This window comes from Thermobia domestica, chromosome 11 (assembly GCF_964235325.1).
Source record: "Thermobia domestica chromosome 11, izTheDome1.hap1.1, whole genome shotgun sequence".
NCBI lineage: Eukaryota > Metazoa > Arthropoda > Insecta > Zygentoma > Lepismatidae > Thermobia > Thermobia domestica.
In genome coordinates, this window is record NC_137464.1 from 197,747,306 (window position 1) to 197,770,277 (window position 22,972).

General features: G+C 37.1%; 1 protein-coding gene across 1 annotated transcript in view; it reads left to right on the plus strand.

Annotated features, from left to right (window-relative positions):
• The window catches only part of LOC145663723 (fer-1-like protein 6), a 140,507-nt gene that overhangs the window by 112,864 nt on the left and 4,671 nt on the right, over nt 1–22,972 (plus strand). The window contains exons 13-15 of the mRNA XM_081729806.1: nt 3,454–3,692; nt 4,199–4,380; nt 7,401–7,501. Of these exons, the coding sequence (XP_081585932.1) occupies nt 3,454–3,692; nt 4,199–4,380; nt 7,401–7,501 (522 nt within the window). The remainder of the gene's footprint in view (nt 1–3,453; nt 3,693–4,198; nt 4,381–7,400; nt 7,502–22,972) is intronic.

A 22,972-nucleotide genomic window follows, 5' to 3' on the forward strand; every position in this document is an offset into this window, starting at 1 on the left:
GAGATAAATTCGATAGAAATAAAAAAGGTAGAACTGGGGAACTATGATAACTAAAGATTTAAAGATGAATATGAGCTTTCAATGAGCGAATTGCAGTTTGAGGAAGATGGAAAGAATATATTTAAAAAAACTGAATGCCAGCAAAAATAAATGTGTATTTTAGGGATTACAATGGAAAACTGGGGCCCTGGTGGCTCAGTTGTAGAGTATTTGCCTCTGGTGTTTGTGCTCCCTGGTTCTATCCTAGCTCATATCAAGTGAACTTGGTGGTGGATACTCACTGTGTGCATGAGTCGGGATTCTACAGTTTATTTCCAATTTCTTTATTCTACTATCTCATTCATTCTCAACATCAACGTCAACTTTAGCAACATGGCATAACTGCGAACGTAAAACCGAAATATTTCACAAAAAAATTAATTCAAGTAAACGAGTATGGCGAAGGAATTGCGATATTGGGAGACTGTATATGTATGTGAACAAATACATGAGTACGTGGATTTTGTCACGGTTCTCCCTTTTCCTTCAACCATTCATTCATTCTCACCATCAGCATCTCCTTTAGCTTACGAGCCACAATCTTGGGACACATGTCATTATAAATCTTTTAATCAACCAAACAAAATTTCTGTATAGTATTAGGAAAAATTTTCTTAATCTACAAACACTGGTTTATATACCTATTTGATGAACTTGATGGCAATAGTTAATTTAACCACACCACAAATTGCCACCACTTGTTGCAGATAAAAATAATAAAAGTTGCATAAATGTCAATGTTCAGTACGGATCTAGAAATTTCGCCCCCCCCCCCCCCGCAAGAAAATTTTAAAGGGCCCCCTCTATATTCAGTACTTTTTTAATAGTACATTTTAATGAAATACTCTAGTGTTCTGTTTCCTATAGAATAGAGATTCAAATACTTATCTTTTACAAGAAATCCTTCCTCCTCGACTTCATATGCGCAAACTCCCGTGTGAGATCTCTCTTTTTGATGGTTGAAGCCCTATCATGGTTGATTGTCAACATTCCCAAGTCGCTCATTCTCTCCTGTGTCACTGAACACCTTAAATAGCTCTTGATCCTCTGTAAGACTGAGAGCAGAAGCGACAGTCACGGGTAAAGTCAGTAGCAAAGCAAGAGTAGTCAAAACTTCACGATAACTTGAGGCAATAGTATTAAAGTCGACGTATAGTAATACCGCCCATTCAAGAACAGTGTTGATCTTTGAAATATGGTTCCTAAGTCCAGTGCAAAAGGAAACTAATTCCAATGGTAGCAATAGACCAATGTCTTGCTGGTACTTCTTTTGTAGTTTTTCAGCCTTAACTAAAATTTCTTTGTCCGAAAGGTTCACAAGCCCTTTTGGGAATATCATTGAAAATTCATTTAGAATTGTCTGTAACAATATAAAACGGTTCTCTATTTCATTACACGCGATATCTAGAAGTCTATTGTAAACACTAACCCTGAAACAAGCCTCTGTGTCGGAAAACTGATGATCTTTTACCAGTTCATCGAAGTGTTTTTCGCTTTGGGTTGCCTTTTTTCTACGAACACAGGGTTGACATTTTACTTCGCAGCAACAGCTGTCGCCTCATGTTTTATTTGATGGTATTCTTCTCTTAATTTCTTCAATTCCTCTCGGTTCTCTTCAAGAATGCATAAAACTTTCTCAAGGTCAACTTGTTTAGTTTGGAGAAGTTGCGATGTGATGTTCAGTTGTGAAAATATTTTTGAGAGCACCACAGACAGATACACAAAATATGAAAGAGTCCATGACTTTTGCCAATCGCTCTGCTTCTGATATCTCATTAGTCTTAGTTGTCAGTGAAAGTTTTCGGAGAGTTTTCAGTACATCAGTATACTTCAACCTGATAGCTACAATGGACTGATAGTGTGAGGTCCATCGGATTAGATTGAGCTTTTTCAAAGTGACATCTGATTCTCCTGTCAATGATGACAGAAGATCCCGCCTATTTATACTTTGGACAAAAATATATACAAATCCTAGAGCGTTGTGAAGTAACTGACAACTTTTTTTTTTACATCTTTGACGGCATCATTAATGGCAAGGTTTAGGTTATGTAACGCGCAGTGAATATATATATAGCTCGTTCCTCAGTTTTTTGAAGATTCTTCTAAACACCTAAGTAAGTACTACTCATCACAGCAGCGCCATCATATCCCTGTCCTCTGTTTTGTCACAATCTCAATTTCTCCAAATGACAACACTAGAGTTGCAAGTTCGGATGCAGTTGGATTTCTTATATGTAAAAATCCTAAAAGGAACTTTTTCAATCTCGAGCTGTCTAGAAACTTCGTTTTCTAAGCTATTGTTTACTTCTACATAGCGAATAATGAAACTCATTTGATCTTTCTGTGATAAATCTTGAGTCATATCGATGATTAATGAGAAAAATGTCACTCTTTTAGTTTCCTTCAACTAATTAGTTTCTAAGTTTGAAAACAGGCAATGGATGACTTAATTTTGAATATCATGGCTGAGGTACTTAATCTGGCCTTTGGGTAGACCGTGTCATTGTAGGATCAAATTTAGCTAACAACTGTACGAAAGATTAAAAAAAAGAAAAAAAAAATCATCGTAGCTTCCATTATGCTCTTTACTGCTAATGTGTTTTTGTTAATGTGGGTGTAATATCGAAAAGTCTCTCCAGAATCTGGGCCCAAAACTTTGCTTCAAATTTCCTTTCACTCTCCAGTGAATTATCAATGGTTTCATCCATTTTCCACTTATCAAAAACCAAACATGCTGAAATACGATTTCGAGATTTGCTGTGCTTTATTATTATTATTATTATTATTATTATTATTATTATTATTATTAGTAGTAGTAGTAGTAGTAGTAGTAGTAGTAGTAGTAGTAGTAGTAGTAGTAGTAGTAGTAATAGTTGTTGTTTTAGTAGTAGTAGTAGTATAAAATCCTGAAAGTCTCTGATCTCTGTTGCCCATCCACTTTTACGTTTACCACCAGAGAATAACCAACATGGCAAACAATTTGCATAATCCAGTTTCTTTGAATAATTCATCCATTTTATCTGCAATGATTGCCCCGCTTTTGTAATTGTTTTGTAATAACTTACGCAAAGGAAAATCCTCTGTTCTTCTCATTTTTCCCTATTGGTTCAAATAGTTAAAATACTGTGAAAATATTATTCTTTTTCAAGCGTTTTAAAAATTAGTATTTGCACGCAAGGTACAGGGGAATCTTTAAAAGCCCTTGGGCCCCTTAGGGTCCGGAACCCCCCCGCACCGCGGGGTGTTGCGGTTTATAGATCCGGCACTGTCAATGTTGCTTTAAGCAGTCAGGATAAAACTAATCATGATTCCTGACAAATTCCGTAAAATTGTTGAATAGTTTTTGTGCAATGTTTGCATTCTTCATATAGACAACTATTTACTCTCTACTCCACTGAATGGCTCTACTTCCAGGTGGCTGATAGGGAAAGAGGACTTGCAGGAGTCAGATACACACTATCGTTCTCTGACAGGAGAAGGAATGTTCAACTGGAGATTCGTGTTTCGGTTCGACTATCTCCGTGCAGAGCAGAAGATAGTGATTCGAAAAAAGGAGTCTCTGTTATCCTCTGATGAAACAGAAATCAAATTAAGACCTATAATTCAGATGCAGATTTGGGATAAAGACGTGTTATCACAGGATGATTATATCGGTAAGTTTCCCAGTGGCAGTACTTAAAATAGATAAATATGACATTGGGCATTTTGTTTCTGCTAAGTAAATTTCATAATAGTCAATGTACGAAATTTGTTAAGTTCTAGGTATGACTCACAGATGTCAGTTCTAAGTTCTAACCAAGTACGTCAGAATTATGATCCATCATCCGTCATGACATCATCGCATTATTGTCCGATCAGTAAATGATAGCTGAAGGTAATTGTATATGAAATTCAACTAAACGCGTTTTTGTTTAAAAAAATTACATATTTTGAACATGGAGCGGATATTAAGTATTTGTAGAAATCAATTTGTACGAGTAACACCACTAAAAATTGTAGAAGAGGAGTCTCATATCACAAGTCTGTGTATCATTCTATCTGGTCTTGGTAATACAAATTACAGATAGAATTATGGTATAAATAAAATGCTTTCCTTATTTTTCTAATGACTGTACACTATTAGATATATCCATAGTAATGAACTTAATATTTGCTTTAGGTTTCCTGTCTTTGGACCTGTGTAAAATACCCCGTGGGGCTTCATCTCCTGCTTCATGTGACCTTCAGATGCTTAGTTCGTCGAGCACTGCGCCCAATGTTAACCTTTTCAAGCAAAGACGTGTGCGAGGCTGGTGGCCTTTCATTCGAATCGACAGTATAACGCAGGAAAGTGAATTAACTGTAAGTCAACTTACAATTTCCAAGACTGATAAAGATAAGCTTTTATTTGTAAGAAGTCATAGTTCCAAACCCCTGCTATATGAGTTCTCATTAGAAAACATAGGCATTTTTGGAAATTTAGCATGTCCTTTTGTTTCCTCCTATTTAATGAAGAAATTTAGACCTTTTAAGCAGGGAAAAACGTTAGCTTGTCGAAGCGGATACAGTAATTTTTTACTGTAAGGAATTTCCGGAAGGACTTTGTTACCTTCCTGAACAGGAACTCCCCTGTTTTTTTTTTTTTTGTTTTATTTTTTTATTTATTTCATCAATTATTTCATTATAAATTCCTTTGCTTATTATTTGTTTGTTATAGCTTATTAGGTCATTGGGACGTTTAAATGAAGATTTAAAAACTGTGCAATTACATTGTACGTAAGGGCAAGAGTTTAAAGGACTGTTCTGCAAGGCAGGTGATCGCTAGAAAGAGCCAAGCCAGAACAGGCGAACAGAGTAACATCAAGTATCGTGACTTACACTATGTAGCCAAATCTCTCATAGACATCAATTAGGGTTGCGAACTCCTATTAAAATAACTACTTTTTTCTATGGTTTTTCCTCATTCGTGCAGAGAAATAAATGTCCATATTTTTCTTAATTATTTTTATTCGTATTTATTGACAAGGCTCGTTATAAGTGACTACATTATACAACCGCCCCTATTGCAGGGTGAAAAAAGTCATATCAACAAATCTGTGTATCAATTATCTTTCTTTCTCATGTAAAAGATGGATTGTTACTATCTTAGTCCAAAATTATTTTTTTTAACCTTTTATCGCTATAGACGCGTTATTATAAAAGGAACATCTTTATATTGTTACATTTATGTTTACAGTATTCTTTCCAGAAGTGTAGTTACAGTATTAACCCGCTGTCAATGTTTTCTCAGCGTGTACTCGTACAACATGTTTAAAAGTCCCTTCTGTTTTCCTATATTCACTGTCTATTAAAGTCCTAGAGTTCAGTAATACGTCTATAAAATTTTCATTTCCTGCTATTTATGCCACATCATATGTATCAATCTCCAGCTATCTGTTTACACCACATCATATCGGTCTCTAGAGTAAAGAGCAATATGACATCACAGAGATTATAGCACCTGTCATGACAATGAAATCAACTACGACTAACATTTTCGACCCACTCCTAATTTTCCGAAATTTATACTTTCCCCAGTTTTTTATACTACAGGGTGGGCCATAAGTCCCTTACCACCCCTTGTAAAATCCGTGTTCGTGGAAAATAGTGAACAACAACCATGTAGTAACATAATATGCCGAGGGGGAAGTGGAATTGTGATGGTGACCAAGATGGAGGTCATCTTGAAAGCCGCCATCTTGAATTCACGTCAAGATTTTTAAATGGGAACGTGGTCATGCGGCACATCATTTTAGGATAGAATTTAAAGACAAACATGTTGATATCTTAATTTGTTCAAAAGTTACAGGCATTTCAAATTGCTAATTTTACCTGTCACGCATGGCGGAGCACGTGCTCTACGTGGCCCCCATCCCGAGTTATGCACAAGGTAAGTCGTTCAACCCAATTGTTCATGACCCTCAAAAGAGTTTCTGGTGAAATATCGGCACAGGCTGCAAATATGCGTTCTTCCAGGTGTTCAAGATCCCGGATCTTTTCGCCTTTATTTAACCCCACAAATAAGAACCCAAGGGTGCAGATCTGGTGATCGTGCTGGCCATTCAATGGGGCCACGGCACCCAAGCCAACGTCCAGGAAATTATTCATTCAGATTAGTACGGACCTATAATCCGTAATGCGGAGGGGCATCATCCTGCTGGAAAAAGAGTGAAAAATATGCCGTCCTCGGACAATATGGGAGGATAAGATCCCGCAACATACCCAAATACCGTTCAGCAGTGAAGGTACCAGGAATGATGAATGCACCAATTAATTTGGTGCTCCATAGACCACACCACATCATTAATTTGCCTGTACCTATCATTTTGCAAGGGTCAACCCACTGAGGATTTGTCGGGAACCAATAGCGACAGTTTTGCTTATTCACTTCCCCAGTGACATAAAAATTGGCGTCATCGGAAAATAAAATTTGTGTGTGAAATGTGGGATCCGTTTGCAATTGTGCAAGGGCCTAGTCACAAAATTCCACACGACGATCAGTGCCATCTTCAGATAGATGACTTTGAAGTTGCAATTGGTACGGATGTCACTTGCTTTTCTATAAGATACGTCTGATTGATGTACGGCTGACACCACATTCCATGGACAGACAACGGGTACTGTGGTGTGGTGATGTAGCAAATGATGCCAGCACTGCTACTGATGTGGCTTCATCTCTTTCGGTCGTGGGTCTTTCGTGGGTTTATCTGCTATGGAACTAGTATCCATGAACTTCTGGAAGAGTTGGATGACACTAACATGGGACACAGGATGTCGATCTGGATGCCTGGCATTGAATTCAGCTGCTACACCCCTTGCACTCCTTCCTCCCCATGCCCTGATCTACTCCTTCCTCTCTGCTGTCGTTAGCGGCATAATTATTCACCTGCAACAACAGAAACAGTACGGTAAAATTAGCAATTTGAGATGCCTGTAAATTTTGAACACATTAAGATATCAACAAACCGATTTCACCTTTGTGTTTGTCTTTAAATTCTAACCTAAAATGATGTGCAGCATGACCATGTTCCCATTTAAAAATCTTGACGTGAATTCAAGATGGCGGCTTTCAAGATGGCCGCTATTTTGGTCACCATCACAATCCGACTTCCCCCTCGGCCTACTATGTTACTACATGGTTGTTGTTCACTATTTTCCATGAACACGGATTTCACAAGGGGTGGTAGGAGACTTATGGCCCACCCTGTATATTTCTCCTGGTCGCTTGAAACTTGTAAAAGTGAGGTAATGCAGTTTCGTGTTGAATATGTAACGTTGCTTATGTTTTTCTGACCTAAGAACTTATATAATTTCATATTACGTTCGTATGATATGCTTTCCAGGGTAAAGTACAGGCCGAAATTACGTTGTTGACCAAGGAGGAAGCTGAAGACCACCCAGTTGGACTTGGTAGGGATCCTCCAGATCCTCTGGAGGAGCCTCAGTAAGTAGTTTAAATTTTGTACTTTAGATTTAAGAGGATTACAGTTTACACTATTATCATAGTAATTGGTAATAAGTTAGCAACTTTTTATCATTCATATTTTCGCTGCTCATATCTGTTGTACTATTTTTTTTCTTTTCACAGTGATATTACAACAAGGTTAGGTTGTAGCTCCTCAGACTACTAACAATCATACCAGAGTGTTGAATCACGTGTAAACAGCCCAGTGGCGGCTAATGTTAGTGTTGCAGCGTTGAACAACGACCAAAGTATTTTAAGAAAAAAATATTATTAGCAATAGTAGTAAAGAACAGAAAAAATACTTTCTAATACTCCCAGATATGCTTGAAGTAAGATCTTTTTTTACTTCTGTAACTGTCCGTTTCGTTACTCCGTTTTACAAAGCGAAAAATAATCCGTCACAGAGTCTCTAATTTATATTGTGTTGCAGCGAGCATACAACGACCAGATTCCTTCAGCGCGGGAATTGGAGCGAATGTTAAGTCTCCTTTCCCCTATCTCAAAAATTAAATGGTCTGGTCGTTGCAGTGCTTCTGCAACACAGCACGGCTTCCAGTGAATAAGAAGGTTTTTCGCGCTAAATAAGCTTTCTGAATTTTTATTTCACTAGCAATTAACAATTGGAATTTGTTTTTATGCATTCATATTTTTAAATTACGGTACTTATACTGAAGCAAATCAATATAATGACAATTTAAAAAAGTTAGCAGAATTACAAAATAAGAAAGAAAATATAGTAGAGCAGAAATCAAATGAAAGTAGATCCTCATTTACAAGTTAATTTTTAGCTTATATAGATAATGAAGGTTTCTTCTACAGTAATTTGTAAACCAAATATTAATAAGTCAATATGCAGAATCCCCACCCCCCTCTGTGGATAGTATTTTAGTATATACATATTTCTTTTATAAAATAAGTATATTTTATACTCTTGATAAAACTGTATGGTGGGGAACGCCACATTGAATTTGGGACTAGTTAGCAATGCTCAGAGGTGTAGCCACGAGGGGGGTCCACCGGGTCCGGACCTCTCCAAAATTTCGAAACTTAACTAACATTTGTAGACTTTCCGAACTATACTTGTTTAACAGAGGAATGATTGATGTACGGTAAATATTTTATTTTACGCCTCATCATGTACTCTTTCATTTCTTATAGAAATAATCGTTCTATCATTTTTTTCTTAAAATATAGGTAACAGTAATTAAGAATTACTTATCGTCTTTTCGGGTACAGTATAAGACAGGTTCGTTATTACGTAGACGTATTGGACCTTCCTCAAATACTTTTGACCCCTCCCATTGGACCCCTCCCAGCTAACATGTTGTTCCTATATTTGGCGGGTTTCAAGGTTGCTTTCCAGAACGTTGATAAACATTGTTTCGCCTCGTGTGGAAGTATATTGTGTTCATCGTGCATTGCGTAACAACCAAGACGGATGATTTGCAATGTAGTTTTTTTTCTTTACGCACATGTGGTGTGTGTGTGTTGATATATGAATTGGGTTGCCAACTCTGTAAAATAAAAAAAAAATAAAAAACCGGCACTTCCTCAAAATTCTCTATGATATAGGTCTCAGCGTGAAGTATCTCTGTTCGGACCTATCCATGCAAAAGGAAATGTACTATCGTGAACAAAAGTGTATTAACACATATATTCTGTATGTCCTTAGAACATTCACTAATAAGCTTAATAGATACATTGTGCTATAAATGAGAAACTGAAATTGTCAATCGGCATTGATCAATTTATTGTATTTACCAGTAACTACCATTTCTTTAAAATTATCGAAACAGATGAACAAAAGTATAATAATCTTTACGTGACAATTTTGGATTTGGAAAATGAAATTCACTTTTTAAACATATAGTCTCTACTTCAACTATAGGAAATTGCTTTAAGAAGTCCTTTTCCACTCTTAATAAATGTATAAAATTCCTTGAAAGTAAATTTCTAATTTTCCCTGATACAGTCCCTGTCATCTCTCTAAAATTTTCTAAACAGGTGAACAAAATATATTAATCGTTGATAGATGGTGAAAGGTAACAGTTTTGAGTTTACAGAATGACAACTACTTTTCAATATCTATACTTCGAACTAGATACAAATTTGAAAAAAAAAAGGTTATAAAGGGGCTGGTGAGAAGTTTGTACCCGTCACCAGCTTTAATCAAAATAACAGCAATTTTTCCAGCCAGGCCAATGAAAAGCCGGCCAGTTGACAGCCCTATGTATGAATATGTAACATTCGCAATTCATATACCAGTATCTCTTTGGTATCAGCTGTTTTGGTTATTAGTTATTAGATTTAATTTTATTGTGTGTGCTTTAATTCTGTACATAACCTACAAATTCTGAAAGAATTGCATACCATGACTTCTGTAAATAACTTACAAAAAAAAAAAAGGCCCAGCTTTCAACCGCGGAAAAACTTACAATTAAGGCTTAGACAAAACAAGCAAAGTGCAATTCAGGAGAGTGTTCGAAAAATTAAAAGAAAATATAAAAATAGAAAATAAAAAAATGTTTAAATTTACAGGACATCTTATGGCAGTAATGTTGTATGCACTAGATACATTTCCACAATTTATTTTCAATTTTCCTAGATAAATTGTGAATAAAGCGTGTTCAATGTACATTTTTTTATAACATTAATCTCTGCTACGAACTCTCTTCAGTCTACACTGAAGAAGAATTCGGATCACTGTCAGGGACTGAGTTTGCTAGAATCAATTGTTCACAATAACCTAGAAAAAATATTTAGTGAATCTACAAAGCTTCTAAAATTAATATAACTGTACCTAAGGCGTCAGTATAAGAAGAAAAGGTTTTTTTTGTTTTTCACATCAAAAAGAATTGACACTTTCAAGAAGTTGAATGTCCCAAGAAAGGTTATCACCATTGGTTATGCTTTCCATTGAAAAAGACCTGACAGTAAGAATACTAGAAATGGAGTTTTACGTCCCACGGTTATGCCGGTGAGGCTAAAGGAGACGATGATGATGAGTAATGAATGAAATGGTGGAATGAAGAAAGTGGGAGGAAACGGGAGAACCCCGAGAAAACCCACGCACACGGTGTTTGTCCACCACAAAGTTCACTTGGTGGGGGCTGGGATCGAACCCGGGACCCCCAGCACCAGAGGTGAACGCTCTACCACTGAGCCACCGCGGCCCCCGTAAGAATACTAGAGTTCAACCAGCATGTATTAGGCAGATTTGTTCCAATCAAAGAGAGAAGAATGAACTTACTAATTAATTAGAGTGATTAATCGGATTAAATGTTCTGCATTTTTTATTTTTTAAAAACAGAATTTTATTTAATTTAACATGTCACATAGCATTGGCATCTAAATTTATGATAATTAGTCAATGAGTCCACTTTATACCTTTTGTCTCCGATCGTTCGTACTGCAACACCCGAAACCACAAACCACCGACCGCCACTGAAACAGCCTAATAACGTATTAGCCTATTTACACGTGACTCAGGTCCTTGTTCGACCAAGGAGACTCTGATATTGTAGGCTTCTGTACTATATCTCTCTTACCCAATCTCACTGTCTCATATATATTCGTAATTTTAGGATCAACTCAAAAAGAATGGATAATAAACACCAGTAGTTTTGTCTTATAGAACTTTCTAATCATCAAACTGCACTGAAAACCTAATTTTGAAACTATTTTTGTAAATTACATGGTGACAAAAAAAAAAAAAAAAAAAACTATGGTACTTCTAACCTAGCCCTCTGGTAGAAAAACATTGCACATTAAGAGTTCATCATTTAGTTACCATGTCTAAAGTATCGAATGCAGGACATTCTGTCAGAAAATGATGCACTTTTCATTAAAATGCCAGACGTTTCTTAACTGTGAAAACACATTTTCAGTCACTGCCTTACTTCATGGAATTGCAAAATAAATTGACAAATTTTAAGAAGTTTACTGAATGTTTCAATGCTAACATTAATTACACCATAAACTTGAAATACAAGTTGATAATTGGAAATCTGAGTCTTCTAATGATGCCAAATTGAAGATGCTCCGGACAAGGGATAATTTCATCAAACTTTACGTGTTTAATATTTTGGAGCTCAATCCATTGGAAACACTCTTTTTTACAAAGGTCGTATTTATTTTTGTGGGAATTTATGCACACCATAAAAATCTACCCTTTTCTAAAAACGTGTTACTGTACATTCTTTTACCAAACCATCTTCTGAGAGTAATTATGCACCAACAAAGTTCAACTGTTGAACAACATTCAATAATAACTCTCGATCAAGTTGTAGGTGAACTAGGTTTAGCCTTGAATGGTCAGGTTTCGGAGTTTAATTTCGTTGATCATGGTTTCGTTTTTATTTTAACGTCCTACGGTTATATCTTTTAAACTGAAGGAGACGAATTATTACTGAAAGTGAATGATTGTGAAATTAATTTATTTTTGTTCTCCCACTTGGTGGTCATAGACAGCAATGTCAGTACTAACTAACTAACTAACTAACTAACTCTATGGCCTATGGAACCCGGAGGTTCAATGCCGCGTTCACAAAAGCTCTCCACTGACTCCTATCCTTAGCTAACTGCATCCAGTTTCTACTTTCTATTCCAATCTCTGCGAGATCCATCTTAATATTGTCCTTCCATCTGCGCCCAGGTCTTCTTAATGGTCATTTTCCGATTGGTCTTCCAGTCAAGACTTTGAAAACGTTTCTATTTTTTTTCCATTCTAGCTACATGACCCGCCCACCTAAGCCTCCTAGACTTGACGACCCTAACAATGTTGGGTAAACCATATAACTTAAGTAGTTCCTCGTTATGAAGTTTCCGCCATTCCCCATTCCCGTTCCTCTTGGGTCCGAATATTCGTCTCAGGATCTTGTTCTCAAATACTTTCAGTCCATGTTCTTCCCTCAGAGTAAGTGACCATGTTTCGCAACCATACAAAACAACAGGCATGATTATCGTTTTGTATATTTTAAGCTTCAAATTCCTCGACAAAATTCGCGACGACAAGTGATTTTGAACCGACTAATAACACGAATTCCCTGCTTTTAGTCGACATTTAATTTCTTCGTGAATATGATTTTCGTCTGTTAATATTTCCCGGCGGGAGCTCATGTGGTTCGGATTCCACGTTAATCAGTAGTTCCACGTCTCATATAGCCTCGCTGCTGAAAGGGACGCTAAACTAAAATCAACTCAACTCAACTCAACTCGTCTGTTAATATTGATCCTAGATATTTGAAACTATTCACTTTATCAAAAGCATTATTTAATATTTTAACGCATCCATAATTTGCTGTATTACGGTTCCAACGCACTTCCATGTATTTAGTTTTCTCTGCATTTACTTCTAAACCCATATACCTGCAAGCATTTAATAAGATCTCTGCATTTCTTTCTATTGTTCTCCTATCATCCCCTATTAAATTTACATCATCAGCATATGCCATAACCTGGTGAATACCGTTCAACTCTAGGCCCTGGTTGCTATCTTTGATTTTCCTTATAGCGTATTCCAGAACAAAGTTAAATAATAATGGCGACAACGCATCTCCTTGTTTCAGGCCATTTTCGACGTGAAAGCTCATGGACAAGAATTTTCCTACCCGGACTTTACTTTGGGATTCATTTAAACATATCTTAATTAATCTAATTAGCTTTTTCGGTAATCTAATTAGTAATGTCAGTGCAGTGCAGTCATATCTGCGTTCAATGTCACGTGGAGCTTTTCAGTTCTAAAACTATGGCTGATGTGAGAGGCTGCAGTTACCAGAAGCGGCTCGTGGTTAAATAATGAGGTGAGGCACAGAAAACCGGGTCGTAGTACTCAGTGGTGGTAAACCCAGCTACCCTTCCCGTCCGATATCAGGGAATCCAGAACCCCAATGAACATAGTACGATAAAAACCCAATCATTTAAGCGGTCCCCGAAAGCTAGGATCCTGTGTTTCTTCTTACATTTTTGTTTATTCTCATTTTCTTTGCATTTTATGCTCATTGTTGTTCTAATACTACTACAGCTTATTTGCTGATTCGTTTCAAACCAATAAAATTACTGCTATACTCTTTAGATTTAGAATGTGCCTCCAAACTCCAAGTTCTTTAAATCAAAATAGTCTTCGGAATACCATACATTTTTCTTCACTCTCAGCAACCAGGACCAAAAATTAATCTAACTACAATACTACTACATAGTCACTTATGAATGTCATATTAGGATTTCTTAAGTTCTACACTTCTTACCGTTCACCTGAATCAATTATAATTCGGCGTTCGCCTAGAAATTTTTTTGTTCAATTGCAAAAAAAAAAAAAAAAAAAAAAATCTGAATCAATGTCTTCTATGATAAGATTTAATCAGGCCCATAGCTACGTAGTGACCACGTGGGGCTCATCTCCTTCTGAAACTTTCAGTTATTGTATGTATGGTATGTACAGGAAACTTGAAAAATGAAATGAAATGAAATCTTTAGTTTTACGTCCCACGGTTATGCCGGTTAGGCTAAAGGAGACGGTGATGATGAGTGATGAATGAAATGGTGGAATGAAGATAGTGGGTGGAAACGGAAGAACCCCGAGGAAACCCACGCACACGGTGTTTGTCCACCACAAAGTTCACTGGCTAGGATCGAACCCGGGACCCCAAGCACCAGAGGTGAACGCTCTACCACTGAGCCACCGCGGCCCCTACAGGAAACTTGAGTTAGCATCCCAAAAATTACATTCATCTCTTGTCTTGGTGTTGTAGCTACAGGTTTATGTTCAATGTTATATCACATACTATTACCAACTAATAAAATTCACTATACACGTGAATATAATATACATGCACAATATCTCTTGAAAACAATATAAAGCATGCAGAAATCTCGATGTTATATCCACTTTTGGTACATTTTTCTGCTCTTGCTAAAAATATATATATATTTCGCAGTATTACCATAAATGATTTTGTTATTTACTTTTACTCAAGGGTTTTAGCATGTTTACTAGAAATTAAATATAATGCATTTGTTAGTTTGAAACCAGGTGTTAGATATCTCCTACAAAGAAAATATCATACTTCCTCAATTAAACGTTTAAATATTTAAATGTGGTCAATATGAAAGAAATAACTTGTATAACTGATTACTTACGTATAAATCAATGATTACTCTTAAATTTAATAGATTTGCTGCTGTATGTCCTTATCTGTGCAATAACAGATAGGGGATAATAAGCGTCATTCTCTGGTGCAAGTATGCTCAGTGTGTGCGTCAGGCATATTTTCAACTAGCCTCAGTTGAGATGCAAAACAGTGGTAACCCAAGACCATTGCGCTCAAACAAGATATGTTCGCTTTCAGGGTGTAGGAGGATGTTTGCGTTGTAACAGTGCTTGTTACTGATAAGGCAAAATCCGTTTCGGACCTCAATACTGGATTGGATATATATATGAACTGAAAAAATCATACCAAAGAATATATATATCTTCGCTTTCACCTTAAGGTCTTATAATACAGGTTTGTCCAAAAGTGTGGATACACCCTAATAAATAATAAATGCTGCAAAATGTAAACAAAGTAACAATGTAGGTACAGAATAGAGGTGGAGGGAATGTTTGAGGATACTCACAATGACATTCACATCTTGAATTTCATGCAATTGTCTTAAATAGAAATTATAGCATGTGATATATCATTTTAATAGAAAATTTTGGTAGAATTTGACACTGTTATTTTTGCTCTAGCGTTAACCATTATGACTGTTTCTTTATATGCATTGTCGCAAGTGACTAACAGAAAACGGCCTTGACGCATGCTGAGCGCATTGAGGTCGTGCCGATGTCTGGAGAACGAAGCTCCGGACGATTGCAGACGATATTTACCGCCGTCATCCGGGTAGATTCCCATAATCAATGGCATTGTTCAAAGTGCTGAAGAATTTCAAGAAGCCTGATCTGTGGTAAATCGACCCAAGCCTGTTAGACTACGCACGGGGCACGGCGACAGGCGAGGCAACAACTATGGCAATGTTGGCATCATTCAGTAAAAGTAGAGAAGAGAAGCATACGTAGTGGAGCCCGTGAAAGTGGTGTTAGTCTCACATCAATCATACGCATTATATCAGTAAATAAGTATCACACTTATAAGTTGCAACTTCACCAACTTCTTACAACACATGATCCAGGTCGTCGTCTGGCATTATTCAATAGACCACAGAGCAGCTACCATGAAACCCTACGTTCGCTTCTGATATATTGTTTACTGATGCAAATTTTTGCGAGTCTGGCGAGGTTAACAAGCAGAACGTGCGGTACTGGTAGGGCTGGGCGATATCGAAATTTCTATATCGACATTCGATATTTTTCTGATATCGATATCGAGTAGATATATCGATATCGAAATCGACAATATCGAACATCGATATCGACAATATTGATATCGAATATCGACAACATTGAATATCGATATGGACAACATCAAATATGGATATCCAACCTATTGATTGGTCTTGAATACTCATGTTGATATAGACAATTTGGTCTGAAAACCTTTCAGTGGGAAATATCGCAAAATATTTGTTAGTCACACAAAACAGACTGTTCTTTCTAATTCACCAGTCTTTCCTCCAAAATAAAAATATTTAATTGTCTTTCCCAGCTATCATATTAGCCATCATTGCGGAAATAATGAGAGTGAAACACTATGACATAGAATAGGCCTATATGTATATTTTATTTGTGTAGGTATGTATTTCATGTGTGAACATTTGCGAATGTGCACGTGTGCCGGTGTGCATTTGAGTGAAAATGAAAGAGAAACAGAGAGAGAGAGAGAGAGAGAGAGAGAGAGAGAGAGAGAGAGAGAGAAAGTTATTTCTATAACATAACACGTGCGTTGTATTTTCAAGCTCACGCACATTCATCCAAATGTCGGGAAAATTCCATCCAAAAATACCTCCCATCAACTTTGGTTCCTTCTGGAGTGGCCCTGCGTAAGCACACAATCCAAATGCATCTCGAAATATACTACAGGGTATAAGAAATGAGTGTACCGTGTTTTGTTTTGATAGACGGAATAGCTATGAGGAGAAAGGTTGTATACCAATACGCTGTGTACATACAAAAATGAACCTATAACGTGACCGATAAAGAGAGCATAATATAAAACAATACAGACGCAGTACTATTTATCTTGATATCAAGATTTGTACTCATTCCCTGTAGAATGAAAAAGCTCTTTAAAATGTCCGTTAATTAGCACATTGATTCCTATCGGCTCTGGTGTCGCTTCAGGTCACACAACTTCAGAATAGAGCTATTTTGGAAGACACATTTGCGACTTATCCCCAAATTCCCTCTCCACATATCACGGAACAATATACGTGATAACTATTGGAACTCTTGCTTTATTTCACAGAGAATGTGGTACAATTCTTGATATCAGGATAAATAGTACTGTGTTTATGTTTTCTATATTATGTTCTATTTACAGGTTAGGTCATAGGTTTGGTTTCGAACGTACAGAGCATATTGGTATATAACCTTTCCTCTCATACCTATTCCGTCTATCAAAACAAAACTTGGTTCGTTCATTTCTAATCCCCTATAGTATTTTTCGAGATACATTGGATAGTGTGCTTTTACCCAGAACCATTCCAGAGGGGGGCCAAAGTTGATGGGAGGGATTTCTGGAGGGTATATTCCAGACATCCTCCCAATTTTCCCTGTTCAGATACGTTATGAGCCCCAAAACATAGCATCTCTGGAAAGCTTGTTTCATGCTGAAGAGAATGAACTATAAACAATGAACAGTGTTGATGCAATAGCTATTTCACTGCGAGTCTACGATTTTCTTTATACTAACAGGATTAATGGGTCCCAGGGACTTACTCCGTTGCCCATGGCACCTAATTTTTTGTGCATGAACATATCTTTGTTATGTTTATCTAATAGACTAGGTTTGATTTAGATGTCCGGATGACACGTTCATGTCCTTTCCTTGTAAGAATTTACGATAATCGGCATAGCAGTTATAATTGCTTATTTCGTTCTTTTTGTTGCTATCAGCAAATTTTGTGGTGCCCGATACGTAATGAGTTCGCTTCTCCAGCAAATAAGCTTGCTTTAATTTACTCATTACCAAGCTCTTTTCTGGTAATACGCATCGATGTGGAGTAAACGGCATTTTTTTTTTTTTTTTTTTTAAGTCAAGCCATTTCACTAGCTATTTTATACATTCTACATTCTGCTAATGCCTGCATTTTAAAAAATCGCAAATGAATTAAGAAATAAGGTTTATCGGAACACACGTTAAAAGTGTGGAAGTTGCTGTAGCAACATATCAATACTGAGCACCGGCACATATTTATTTTGTAGAAAAAATGCCTATACTAATTTTATATCTGAAGAAAAAGAGATTATATCAGCAACTTGCAAATAATAATTAATAAACATATTATAATACAGCTCCCTCGTCATTATATGGTTGGCGTACACTCCTTTGGCACGGCAGATCTGGTTTCGATCCAGGGATAGAACTCATGTGGTTCAGATCCTACGCTAAACTGTAGGTCCACCTCATATAGTCTTGGTACTGAAAAGAAGACAAGACTTCAATCCAAATAATAATAATAATAATAATAATATAATAAATTTTACGTATTATAACCTATTCTTTTTTGTGCAAGGGTACAGTGGATCAGTGGTACAGTGTTCACCTTCGGTGCTTGGGGTCCCTGGTTCGATCCCTGCTCGCGCCGTGTGGATTTTGTGATGGACAAACACCGTACTCGTGGGTTTTCTCGGGGTTCTCCCGTTTCCTCCCACTTTCTTCATTCCACCATTTCATTCATTTCTCATCATCACCGTCATAACCGTCGGACGTAAAACTGAAAGATTTCATTTCTCTTTTACAAAGATTCTTGTTCCCATGTCTGATTAGATTTAAGCAAATATTAGCAGTAGCATTTGATTACTCATTCGCAATCGCAATTGAACACAAACATTAACTGTAGTGAGGTACTAAGTTGACTCGGTTAAGGAATGCAGCCATATTAATGATGAGAAATATTTTGGAGGGCATAGCTCCTTGGCTGTGCATTGGTTTGACTCCATCTTCGAAAGTGACAGAATTTCTGCCCAACACAATGTTTGCACAAAGTTTGGTTTGATTCGGTGAAGAAGTGCAGCCGATACTATAAATTAAATATATAATAGCCCTATTTAGGTGAATTAAGTAGACGTAGAAACACCTCTACCCAACCGTCGATTTGAACTATCTTCAAAACAAACCGAATTTTCAACCCATATTAATCCTGTGTAAATTTGGTGTCATTCTGCTAAGAAATGAAGTCAACAGCAAAAATTAAATATTAACATGGAATGTTGGAGGGGCATAGTCCTCAAGCCCTAAATTAATACGAGGGAGGGTCATAGTGCTCAAGCCCTAAATTATATATACAGTACGAGGGAGGGTCAATAATTATTGTCCCCGGCATATTTAATATACTTGAGCTGGGATGGTTGATGTAGGATATTGTAACCTAATGTCTTAGATACCTATATGCTAAATTTCAGAACCATGGCTGCTATATTGATATTCTTTTTTGTCGTTTCTGGTGTGAGAGGTGACACTTAGCTTGAAAAATGGAGAAAACCGAACAACGAGCTGTCATCAAGTACCTCCAGAAAAAGGGGTTAAGCCCAAAGGAGATTCATGAGGACATGATCAGTGTGTTGGGTGATGGGGTTCCTTCCTATCAGGTTGTAAAGAACTGGTGCCGCGACTTCCGTTGCGGCAGGGAAAGCTGTCAACAGGCCCCTGGTGCTGGTCCTCCAACAACAGATGCACCCCAGAAAACATTGATGCTGTGCATGATACGATTATAGCAGACAGACGAATCACGGTGCAACAGTAAGCAAACATCATGCACATCTCTGTAGGCTCAGTGGAAATCATTGTGCATGAACACTTGGGATTCAAAAAGGTGTCAGCGCGATGCGTACTCAAAATGTTATCTCGTGAAAATCAGAAAGACAGAGTTTGATGTTCAAGGGCTCGTTTGGAGGCTATGGGGGCAGACCTGAAACAGTTCTGTGATAGATTTGTGACAGTGGATGAGACGTGGCTCCACCATTATGATCCCGAGTCCAAACGACAGAGCATGGAGTGGCAGCACAGCAGTTCGCCTCCCCCACGCAAGTTCAAGGTGCAAGCATCAGCACGCAAGGTTATGGCCACAATGTTTTGAGGTGTGAAAGGCGTGCTCCTTATTGACTACCTGTAGGTTGGACACACTATCACGGGGGCCTATTATGCAGCCCTAATCCCTAAGCTACGCGAAGCAATCAAGGAAAAACGGCGTGGGATGTTGCAGCGAACAGTGCTGTTCCACCAAGATAATGCTCCGGCCCACAAAAGCCATCTTAGTGGTGCCGCAATCCATGCTGTTGGTTTTGATGTGTTGGAACATCCTCCCTACTTACCCGACCTCGCCCCTAGTGACTTTCATTTGTTCCCAAATTTGAAGGAGCACCACAGGGGGAAGAATTTTCACTCAAATGCAGCTGTTATTGAAGCTGTAGAGGAGTGTCTCACGGCTCAGCCAGAGACTTTCTTTGAAGCTGCCATAGTGTATTTACAGCATTCGTGGAAGAAGTGCATTACTATGAAAGGAGGCTTTTTGGAAAAATAATACTGCTTATAGGTCAGGGACAATAATTATTGAACTACCCTCATATATATAAAGCAAAACCCGCCGAATTTTTTTCGAGACAGTGTAGAACACCCATATCGAATATCGACAAAATCAATATTGATGATATCGATATCGAGATATTGATATCGGCAATATGAATATAGATATCGACGATATTGATATCGATATCGGTATCGACGATATGAATATCGATATCGACGATATTGATATCGAATATTGATATCGACGATATCAAATATTGATATTGATGATATCGACATATCGAGGTCGATAGTTTTGTGATATCGATTATCTATATAGGCCGATATCGATATTGATATATCGATATATCGCACAGCCCTAGGTACTGGTCGGAGTATTGGTTTGACGCACCCACAGGTGTTCTCGACAAAGTGATGGTGTGGTGTTTGGCGTGTAGGAGATTCGCCTTGTTGATCCATTCTTCATCGACGGAAACCTAACGGTGATTGCTTATCGGCACATCTTAGAATATATCTTGCCATCACTGGTGTCGAAGGGTGGATAATTCCCTAATGTTTTCCAGCACAATTGCGCTCCACCCCATTACGATACCCGTGTCCGTGAATACCAGATCAGCAGTTTTCTAATGCGTATATTTGTGGCCGAGGTATTGTGAAATGGTCACCTCGTTCCTCTGACCTCAGCTCAGTAGACTACTATCTGGGGGGTCATGTTATGTCTGTTATGCATGCGGTGAAAATTAGGGATGCCCAGTATCTCAAGCTACTAATCGTGAACGATGTTCCAACATTACAACTGGGAACTCAGAATGCATTTGATAACCGATCAGAATGCGAAGCACATCGAATACGTTCTTTAACAGCGATTGGTCCTTGCCGTATGACCAATATCTTTTGTTGAGGACGCAACAAAGAAACAATCATAACTTCCTAATACTTAGCACTAGAGCAAAAAGAACAGTGTCATTCAATTTCTACGAAAATTTACTGTTAAAATAATATATCACATTCTATGATTTTCATTTAAGACAATTGCATAAATTTCAAGATGGCGGATATCATTGTGATATGTCTTCAAACTTTTTTCACCATCCCTTTTCTCATCCTACATTGTTACTTTGATTATATTTTGTACCGTTTACAAGTTATTAGCATGTCTCTATACTTTTCAACCACCCTGTATATTCTGTGATATTCTACAAATAGTTTCTATACCGACAAAACGAATTATGAGCAGTCTGTTTGTGTTATATATTAAATGATTTCAAATAAGTTTTGTGTTTAAAATGTACATAGAAATATGCCCTTTGAAATTTGTTGCAAAGAGTCGATTCGGTTTTGCTCAAAATTATATATGAGACAGGCTTACGTAGGGGTACCAGATAGTATTTGAAAACAGGGATACCAGATTGTGCTATCTGTAACCATGAAAGCTATGATACAGTGTAGTTGCTCTGTTATGGATTGTCCTTTTATCTCTGTACAATGTGAATGTATGCCTATATATTTGTAATTTCGCTAAATAAAATGACAATGCTAAAAACAATGTTCATAATAGTGGATTGCGATTTAAAGTTTGATTCGTATACCACATGAATGCAACTAAATATAAACTCACTATCTGCACATAATACTATATACACGAATATAAACATATTCACAAGGTTCTTTTAGTTGTAACTGCTTTTAATACGACGGCTAATTGTTCAAACGGGTAAACTGCTCCTGAACGGGACATGTTATCATCTCCATGATCTTCAAATACACTCTCAATAATTAGTCAGGTTTCTAGCCTCAGCAAGCCATTATCGCACTTCACATCTCTCAACAACTGGCGTTTCATGGTTGAATGAACTTTCTCTTTTTCCTGAAATCAGCATTGCAACCTTCTTTCTTAAGATAAAAAATTTTAAATCTAAATGTTTAACAGAATAAGGAGATATCACTAATAAATTTAATTTCGAGAGTACACTAAGTAATACGAAGTACATCGCACATATTATTAACTTCCTAGTAATGATAGGAGACAAGACTTGAAACTTAAGGCTTTTATAAGATTCAGGAGTAGTAGTTAACTCTTGCGAGTGACATCTTTCTGGACTATCTTCTCAAACGTGAATCAGTTTTATCAAAAACGACTCAGGAGATTCTGCTTATATTTCATAAATAAATATTTAAATCTAATAACCCAAGAATAATGTGTAAAACAAATTCTTATATAAAAAATATGCAGGAAAGGTAATTTCCTGTTACGGCTGTTCTCTCTCTCTCTCTCTCTCTCTCTCTCTCTCTCTCTCTCTCTCTAATACGACATGCGATTTTATTGATACTTCCTTCAACTTGCAGAAATAACTCTGTTTGGGATTGCGATACATCAAGTTTACGTGAGGTAAAAGGATCAGTTCTACCCGATGTTGCAAGTTTAAACATGCTCATACAAAATAATTTTCCAGTGAAACCTACCGAATAAATTATTCGATTTTATTAAAATATGTTTACAGTTATCTTCTTTATCGCATTCAAACAATCCTCACTTGTTGCGATTGAAAATAGTAGGGTAAACGGGAACAAATACCCCAGACTGAGATTTCCATATTTTAAATAATATAATAAGAAAATAATTTTCTATGAAGACGTTCGCGAAAATTGCTAGATTTTGACATAATAAAGAGTATAGTTTGTTTATGGCTTAACAAACATTCCAATGCATGTAGTTAAAATAGATCAAGACCCCCTTATTCTCCCGGTTATTTCCACGATAACTTTC